The sequence below is a fragment of the Engraulis encrasicolus genome, chromosome 23, assembly GCF_034702125.1.
Source record: "Engraulis encrasicolus isolate BLACKSEA-1 chromosome 23, IST_EnEncr_1.0, whole genome shotgun sequence".
NCBI lineage: Eukaryota > Metazoa > Chordata > Actinopteri > Clupeiformes > Engraulidae > Engraulis > Engraulis encrasicolus.
Genome location: NC_085879.1, coordinates 29,872,472 through 29,882,218, shown reverse-complemented (window position 1 = coordinate 29,882,218; position 9,747 = coordinate 29,872,472). Strand labels below are relative to the sequence as shown.

The window sequence follows — 9,747 nt, the reverse complement described above, 5'->3', positions numbered from 1 at the left end:
GCTTCAGTGGAGGGTCATTACACACATGAGTCTTTTTTTTGTCATTTTCGTTTTTTGTTTTGTTCACTGCTTGAACAAGGAAAAGAAAATCACTGTTTAGTAGAAAGCTAGTTGGTGCACTCACACGTAGAGAAAAGAGAGGACACACTGGTGCTGCTGTGGCCTATCGGTAGGCTACTGGGTTACTACGCCAGCGATCCGGGTTCAATTCCGGCCCGGGTCATTTGCCGAGCTTTCCACGTCTCTCTCTCCCTCTCCCTGCTCATTTCCTGTCCCTCTGTAACTGTCCTGTCACAATAAAGGCATAAAAAGCCTGAAAATATATATTTTTAAAAGAAGAGGTGTCCTGGAAACAACAGCAGCAGCAGCTGCTACAGCAGCAGATGGTGGGATGCGGCAATTAACTTTTTTCACTACCAGCCAAATTGGCTACTCAACGTTACTAGTCTTACTAGCCAAATACACAGTACACTGACTAATGTTTTCTACCAGTTAAACTGAAATTTCACCACCATTTGGCTGGTTGGCTGGTGTTAATTTAGAGCCCTGGATACAGCCCCCCTCTGGCACAGAGCAGGGCCAGATCCGGCACAACACTCGGCTGCTGGCTGGGAGTGTGAGTACACGACAACAGGTAGGTTGTGGACCTGAGTGAATGGCAAGGAGCAGAGAGTGAGAGACGGAGAAAGAGAGAGAGAGAGGGGGGGTGGGGGGGGGGAAGGCAGATTGAGTGAAAGATTGTAGAAGAGAGCAAGTAATGAGAGAGAGCAGGAGAGATCAAGAGGCGGTTTGCTGCATTGAGTAACGTAGAAAAGTGATTGCACTGGCTTGTGTTTATGTTTACTATTCCCTGTCCGACTGCAGATAAGAAAAAGGTAGAAAGAAAACATTATACTGACATAAGTCTTTGTATAGAATTGATGTTTTCGGATACAAATAAAAAGAGAAAAAAGAGAGATGAGGTTTCCTGTTTTGTGTCCGAGGCGTCAGTCTGACTTTTTTTTTTTCTTTTTAGTTTTTTTTTTTTACTGCATATGGTTGTAAGTGAGCTAAGGAAGTCTGCATTCACAGTTTAAAATCGTAGGCAAGGTGGGTTTCCTATGCTCCAATGGGGAAGATGGAGGCGGAATAGAGAAGGACAGGGGTGCATTTCTCAAAAGAGAAGTTGTTAACCTTCTAACTTCTGTAGTTGCCAATGGGAAAATGCATTGAACACAACAAAGTAGCTAATGTAGTAAGTAACTTCGGTTTTGAGAAATGCACCCCAGGAGAGGAGGATGGGGGTAACAAAACAAACACACAATCAAGAAACTGAACAGACAACACAATAATAAAAGGAATACATTTAGTTGTTCATTTTTTTTCGTTTCTTTTTTTTCTCCTTTTTTTGTATGTGCATTGCATAATTGACGAATATTTTTTTGTCAATGGTGACAATGATGATTAAAACAAGATGGCTTCCTAATTTCGCTATTTTCATTAGCATTTGGCTATACACAATTTAAACAATTAACATCTGCCCACTTTAGCAGTTCATTTAAAGCCTTTTGACAAAAAGTGCTCCAAAGATAATTGCAAGTTCGAAAAAAAGGTATCCCAAACATTAATGATTATTACAGGATGGAGTATGCATGTTCGTTGTGGTCTGCAATGGAAGTCACTGTGAGTGTCAGTAAGGATCACTTGTTTTTAGCTGTTATTTTTTCTATGTTTCCTAAGAACCACTGAGCTGCCAAAAATATGATGGCCAGTTTGAGAGAGAGAGAGAGAGGGAGAGAGAGAGAGAGAGAGGGAGGAGAGGACGACACTGCCAGCACAAGTCTTATTACAGAGCAAAATTTTAAAACATACAGTATTTTACCATCGTAAAATGGATGACCAATTATGTTTTGGGAACGAAGTACTTTTTGTTGGGGTTTAAACAAAATAAAGAAGTAATCAAAGAAAAGAAAAAAACAGTTAAAAGGAAACCGCTAAAACTGAGAGCGAAGCTACAAAAAGGCACGTAAGATCCCTTTCCACATGTTCAGAACTTGTCCGTGATTTCAACAGATAAACATATTCCATCAACTGTATGTAGACCATTTAAGACTGTCGTAGTTGATGCTGACAAAAACACAAAACAAAAACAAACAAAAAACCACTTGCAATTCATAAGTTCTGATTTTTTTTCTCTTTTTTTCCTTTTTGAATGCTATTTTTTTGTGCTGTATGTACGCATGTATGTAGATGACATGACTAAATAACAAACTAAGACCTTTTTGTATGTTTTGTGAGCTCAAAAAGTTGCGTTGAAGAGACATTTCTGGACAAAATGAGAAGAGCTAGAAGTGCTATATGGGGTACTTTGGGTTGGGCGGGTGAGTGGAGGAGGGAGAAAAGTAGCATATAGCCGTGAAGCTAATGACGACCTGTAAAGTATATAAATGTAAAAATGTTACCTACTACATACTGTTGCTTTTTCTTGAAGCCTCATAATTTCTTAAACGTCACGACATAATCTCCACGCTGACATTTCATACACCTGAGACAGCAGTTGCGGTTGGTTGCGTTTCATTTTCGTTTCTGTGTGAGAGTCATAATAGTATGCCATCGATCGCAGCCCCGTAAGAGGTGTTGCCTTTTTCTCTTTCCAAAAAACATCCAAGAAAACCAAAATGAAAACAGACAGAACATGACTTGTTGACTTAAAAGGTCTTAAAATCCACGTCTTGACAACTATTCCTCTTCTTTCTTCATCCTCACGACATCACATCTCGTCTCTTTAGACGGGTGGGGGGCGCCCTCATATTTGGGTGCTTGCATACAGTCTGTAGGTGTGTGTGTGCCCCCGGCCCCCTCCCCCCACCCTCACCACCACCTCAGCCACACATGCCCTTTCCAATTGCTATCCTTACCCTCAAGTCATCTCCCTTTAACCACCCCTGAAAAGGAGGGTTGGACTGGGCTGGGTGGAACCAAGCTGGGGTGGAGGAAAGGGGCTAGCACACACCAGTCCCGCATTGCGCTGTGTTGAGGTGCATTGAGGTGACCAGAGAGAGAGCGAGAGAGAGAGAACGAGGCAGGTTTGGGTTTCGGGGGTGGCAAGTGTCTCTTTAAGGCATTGCGTTCCTGCCGCAGCGGTGTGTGTGTGTTTGTGTGTTTGTGTGTGTGTGCGTGCGTGTGCGCGCTTACTGTATTTCTGTGTGCGTGTGAGAGAGAGAGTGGTTGGTGAAGGGCCGTCAGTCAGGTCAGGGGCCTGTACTAATAAGCTGGTTCAGGACTATAAACCATGTTCAACTAAGAGGTAAATCATCTAATAGAAGAGCCTGGAGTCCTCATTTTTTTTAAGAATCCAGGCTCTTCTATTGTATGATTTACCTCTTAACTTCTCCTGATTCTCCTGAAGCAGCTTCTTAGTATATCCCTCAGGTCAGGGGCATGGGCATGGTGGTGTTGGTGTTGGTGTTGTTGGTGTGGATGTCGGAGGTCTTGGTGTCCATTTTGTCGGTGTTACCGCTTCCCCCAGTCAGTCACTTCTGGTGGAAGAGCAGCGGCTTGACGCTCCCGGCTTTGAATTTTGGTAACTGGTTGCTGATGATCTCTGCCAGCATCTCAGGGAACTCCACGCTCAGGGACTTGTTGACGAAGGTGTAGAAGCAGAAGTTCAGCAGACCGCCCACCATCTGAGGAGGAGGAGGGGGAGGAGGAAGAGGCGGAGGAAGAGGAGGCGGAGGAAGATGAAGACATAGTGGAGGAGGAGGAGGAAGATGAGGAGGCAGAGGAGAAGGAAAAAGGAGGATGGCAAAGAGGAATATATATGGAAGATGAGGAAGATGAGGAAGAGGAGGAGAGAGGAAGATCAGGGGAGGGGGGAGGAGGAAGGAGAGGAGGATGAGGAGGAGGAAGAACGTGTTGTGATTGGACATCTACATATCATATATTGGCCAGTGTGTTTACACATGGTACCTACAGTTTATGCAAAGAGGGCGGAGTAATAAAGAGGATACAAAACACGCCCACCCAATGCAAAAGAGTGTGCGCAAGTTGGGTCTCCTAAGGGGGTGTTGTCCCCTCCTCCTTCTTCTATTTTTGAGGTGTTTGAACAAGAAGTGCCCTACCGCCATCTAGAGCGCTAAGGGGACTCCATTTATTGTCAACCTCAGGACTCCGAAGGTCTCCTAACCCAGTGATACTCACTATTTTTTCCTCAAGAGCCACATTAGGAGAAAAAAATCAGGAGGAGAGCCGCATGGACCGCAACACCCGCCCCCGCCAGGCGCGAAAATGAACAGCGATTTGCAATGTGGTCACCAACAAAGCAATCTACGCGAGAGTTACACCAGGCGCATGCACGCATCATTCAATGTATGATGGAATTACTCATTTGATAATTATAAGACAATTTATTGGTCACTGCCATTGAGTGTCGTGGCGTTGTTGTGAAGGATGGTTGCCGAATTAGGTTAAGTTTTGGCTGTAATTTCTCTGCCGATAGACGACCCCCAGCCATTTAGAATGAAAAGCCGTCTATTTTTAAAACAATGCAAAACCAAACCACCAATGAAAATGTGAACAAACGTCCATAAACACGACAGCCAATGCATTTTCAAATGAGATCTGTGATTGATTTTCGCGGCTCACTTCGGGGGGAAATGTGGCTTGCTGCCCGCGCCCGAGTCAAATTTGTCAATAAATAAAAAAACGACGCATGGGGTGCTGGGTCAGCCAGGTGAAAAAAAAGAGATCTTGATGTAGACCTGCCCATAGCCTTGCCTACTTGACGTGATGCAGATGACTGTGATGCGTGTTCATTGTATATTTATGTAGGCATGGCAGATTTTAAATGCAGGTCTGTTGATTGTGTTGGGCTATAATATTTTTTTCTATAAGCTTGCGAGCCGCCTGAGGCTCGAGAGCCGCGCAATGAGTAACAGGGTCCTAACCGAAGGTCTCCTAAAGGGGCGTTCACCCGACAGAAAGTGGATAACAGAAATGAACTAGAATGACGTATCTCTGTCTATAAGATCTCTGGTTTATGCATCCACCTCTCCTCCTCTTTCCTGCCTGCTGGTAACACTAGCCTGATTACCATCGACTTTCAAATCTCTCCGACAATTGGTCTGACCAAGAGCATAACAATTAACATTTCCCAAATGGCATGGTTAACCCGCCCTTCTTGGTTTGCTCCTGGTCGTTTGCTTTCCGACAAAGTGGGGGGAGTTCCTGTTTTTTTCCGGAGCTCAGAAATATTTGCATTGATCCTGGCCTGACTAGAAGCAACACTGAAGGTGTTGTGTCACTAGGAGGGTGTGGCTTGGCTAGGTAACACCACTAGTTCCACAAAGGTTCTTGCAGGCTACGCCGTTTCGGACAGCTTTTTCATTAAAAGACGTAACTCTCGGAAGATATACGTAAGTAGCTGCCACGCAATATACATGTAGTTGTACATGTTTCTGCTACCTTTAGGCCTTGTAGATGCTATGTAGTAGTCATAGAGTAGAGACACTTGATTGGTTCTGAGGGAGGTTCTAAAAGAATGACCTTTTTATATGTCTCACCACTATAACTACATAAACATATGCCTGGATATTGAATTATATTTCAAAAGCTCATGAATAAAACACAAACAGGTTTCAGGCTAATTAGAAAAAAATCTTGGGGGTACTGTGGCGCAGGGGCACCCAGGTTCGAATCAGACCCGGGTCATTTCCCAACACTAATCCGTCTCTCTTTCTCTTTCTCTCCACTAATTTCCTGACACTCTTCACTGTCTCTGTCAATAACGGGCCAAAAAGCTGGGGGGAAAAAAGGAGTCTTACATCATGCATGGAGTCCAGTAGTTTGGTGAGTTGGTAGAAGCGCTGCCAGTTCTGGCTGGAGTTCTCTTTGCGCTTCACAATGGCCTTCCCCAGCTCCTTGATGTAGGACATGCGGATCTCGTCGAACACCGACTGGCTCTTCAGACCGTCCTTCGGCACTGAGGAGGGAGAGGAGGAAGAGGAGGCGGGGAGAGAGAGAGAGAGAGAGAGAGAGAGAGAGAGAGAGAGAGAGAGAGAGAGAGAGAGAAGGAGAACAGGAGTGAGGCATACTGATGGCAAGGTCTAAAATACACACTATACGTATTGACCACATTACAAGGAAATATGGCCCAAACATAAGGTAGATTGTTCAGGTATGTTGTTTACACAAACACAGAAATAAACAAACACTCACGTGCACGCACACACAGCTCACTTGTGCTTTCTCTCTCGCTCTCTCTCTCTCTCAACTTGACAACTCTTGCCATATTTCCGTTTTCTCACCGGAACCACTGGTTCTCTCATAGTAGTGTTTGATTCTCTCTCTCTCTCTCTCTCTCTCTCTCTCTCTCTCTCTCTCTCTCTCTCTCTCTCTCTCTCTCTCTCTCTCTCTCTCTCTCTCTCTCTCTCTCTCTCTCTCTCTCTCTCTCTCTCTCTCACATTCTCTCTCTCTCTCTCTCTGTATCTCCCTCTCTCTATCTCTCTCTCTCTCTCTCACACACACACACACACACACACACACACACACACACACACACACACACACACACACACACACACACACACACACACACACACACACGCACACACACATGCACACGCACACACACACACAGACACTGTGCTGACCTGTGCTGAGCAGCAGTAGGACCTTCATGCAGAGGTACTCGTCATCAGACACCTGCAGCCGCACAAACTCATTGGAGATCTTCAGGAGCTGCTCACACTGGTCATTCATGTACGGCAGCTTCATGCGCTCCCTGCACATCACATCACATATATTACATTACATTATATTAATTACATTACATTACATTATTACATTACATTACACTGGTCTGTCATGTACAGCAGCTTCATGCGCTCCTTACACATCACATTAGATTAATTACAGTATATTATATTAATAACATTAATTACAGTATATTATATTAATTACAGTATACACATCACGTCACATTACATTACATATGTTACATTACATTATATTAATGTCATTATTACATTACACTGGTCTGTCATGTACGGCAGCTTCAAGCGCTCCCTACACATCACATCACATTACATTACATTATTATATTAATTATTGCATTAATTACATGACATGTAATTAATACAATAATTACATTTTTTAAGATGCAATTTCCTGCATTCTAATCAATTTTAGGGTGTTGAATGGCAAATCCCCTCTGACATCTCACTCCCCCAGATTCTTTATGTACCATAACAATTTATTTTGATTATTTCGTTTATTGAGTTTGACTTGACACAAAATTCAAGCATTTTCACAACCTTGAAAACACTTGATTGAAATTCAAGCACCAGTGGGAACCCTGTAATAATGCTTGTACTACTGGGTAATGCTGATTTTAAGTTGTAGTCTACTGTACTGGGTTGTTTCAAACAGGATTCTAAAACACATTGATGGATGGTACAGTTGTGTGCCTGGGACTTGTATGTCAAGCATGTTATGTAGGTGAAAGAGCATTATGTGTGCTAGTGTGTTGCAACCAGGTGAGTGAACTAGACAGATGCCCATTTCACATGCATGTCCCTACCTGCGGTATGACAAGGGCAGTATGTATGCCTGTGGGTATTTGTGTGTGTGTTACATTCTCATTGATTAACAGGTAGGTGAGTGTGTATGCACATATACTTACATGCACGTGTGTGACTATCCTGTGTGTGTGTGTGTGTGTGTGTGTGTGAGACTATCGTGTGTGTGTGTGTGTGTGTGTCTGTGTCTGTGTGTCTGTGTCTGTGTGTCTGTGTGTGTGTGTCTGTGTGTGTGTCTCTGTGTGTGTGTGTCTGTGTGTGTGTGTCTGTGTGTGTGTGTCTCTGTGTGTGTGTCTCTGTGTGTGTGTGTGTGTGTGTCTGTATATACATGTCAAATATTTGTTGATGACGAGGCCTGGGACAATTCTCGTGTGTGTGTGTGTGTCCACATGTGACGTACTCGTTGATGACCAGGTCGGGTGCGAAGCAGAGCATGTTGCCGTTACACTGCTGGTAGGACCTCCAGCCCAGACAGAAGGACATGAGGAAGAGCCACGAGCACTGCAGCAACGTCATCTGGTCGTCAAGGTGAAGGTTCCGGAACCCTGAGAGGGACAAGGAGGGGAGGAAAGAAAGAAAGACAGCAAGACAGAGGCAGAGAGAGAGAGAGAGAGAGAGAGAGAGAGAGAGAGAGAGAGAGAGAGAGAGAGAGAGAGAGAGAGAGAGAGAGAGAGAGAGAGAGAGAGAGAGAGAGAGAGAGAGAGAGAGAGAGAGAGAGAGGCCTTGGTTACCGATTGGCTGGGAAAGATGACCCTGTTTCCACTTCCCTGGTAAAACTAGGTCTCGGGTGATCGTATCGCTTGTGGTTAACCGAGACATGAATTTGTTTACACCAGATTCCAGATCGTGCCCTGGCTGTGACCACAATAGATGGCTGGTACAGACACAATGCAAAAGACCAAATGTCACTTCATGGCATAAACCAAAGTGGAATTCCATTAACGGTAATCACGTCACGTTTGTCAGGTTTTGTTTATTGAAAGACTTCAATTTAGCTATATGAATAATTCAGAATCAAAGAAATCAGAGTTTACCTTGATCTTTCCTTTAATTCCGAATTACAGTAAGAGGTGTTTACATGACATTTTCAAAGCGAAATTAAGCTTTATTCAGAATGAAATGGTTGAGTCTGAATTAAATGTCTCATGTGAACGTAGCCAATGTGATTCACTTGCAAACATTGAAAGGGGTTAATGAGTTCAGTCTACAGCGTGCAAACATGGACATTGTACATCGTCCTCCTTTTCAGTTCTCACATTCACGCATTGATCATGTTACTCAGGACTTAAATATTTCAATTGCATATCGAAATCGGATATTTGGATTTGGGCCAGTTTACTTTTTCCAAAGTGTGTTTACACTTCCAAAGTGTGCATCATTAAGGTGTGTGTGTGTACCGGGCAGAGCCTTGGCCAAGTGTGTGTGTGTGTGTGTGTGTGTGTGTGTGTGTGTGTGTGTGTGTGTGTGTGTGTGTGTGTGTGTGTGTGTGTGTGTGTGTGTGTGTGTGTGTGTGCCCCCTCTCCCATACGTACCTGGTAGGGCCTTGGCCCACTTGACGGCGGAGATGACCTGCCTCCCCCCCAGGCGGTTGAGGGTGGTCATGAGGCGGGTGGAGGTGTCGGGCAGCGTGCCGTCGTAGCCGGCGTAGATGGTGTCGGGCTCGATGGCCTTGAGCAGCGACAGCATGGAGGGCACCAGCTGGGGCATGGCCTTGGGCACCAGGGGGCGCGCGTCCAGCAGCGCGGGCGGGGACAGCTCGCTCACCGCCGGCTGCAGAGGAGGCTGCTGCTGCTGCTGCACGCCCTTTAAGCGGTTCAGCTTCTTCGTCTTACGGGCTACATGGGATGGGAGAGAGGAGAGGAAATCAAGCCAAGTCAAGTAGCTTTTATTTGCCTCAGCTTTAGGTAATTGTTTTTCAGGAGTAGTAGCACACAGAGACACACGCACACGCACACACACATCCAAAATACATTATACATTTGGATTAGGAGTTTGAACAGAGTAAGATTTAAAAAGATAAAAGTGCTATGGAGAAGTGAGGTGCAGAGTATGAAATGGACCTGCCTACATAAATAAACACACACCTGATTACTATGGCTACCTGCGCTTCTTAGTGGAATTAAGCATACACTTTTGCCCCGTTTTCATACTTTAATCTGTTAACCCTTCACACTTTTTCATCTGCAAGGGG

General features: G+C 44.6%; 1 protein-coding gene across 1 annotated transcript in view; it reads right to left on the bottom strand.

Annotated features, from left to right (window-relative positions):
- Positions 1-449: 449 nt before the first annotated feature.
- nr3c1 (nuclear receptor subfamily 3, group C, member 1 (glucocorticoid receptor)) overlaps positions 450-9,747 on the bottom strand; it is a 49,431-nt gene continuing 40,133 nt past the window's right edge. The window contains exons 5-9 of the mRNA XM_063189894.1: positions 9,089-9,391; positions 7,957-8,101; positions 6,630-6,760; positions 5,802-5,959; positions 450-3,665 (exon numbers count right to left, since the gene is read on the bottom strand). Of these exons, the coding sequence (XP_063045964.1) occupies positions 3,513-3,665; positions 5,802-5,959; positions 6,630-6,760; positions 7,957-8,101; positions 9,089-9,391 (890 nt within the window). The 3' untranslated portion in view covers positions 450-3,512. The remainder of the gene's footprint in view (positions 3,666-5,801; positions 5,960-6,629; positions 6,761-7,956; positions 8,102-9,088; positions 9,392-9,747) is intronic.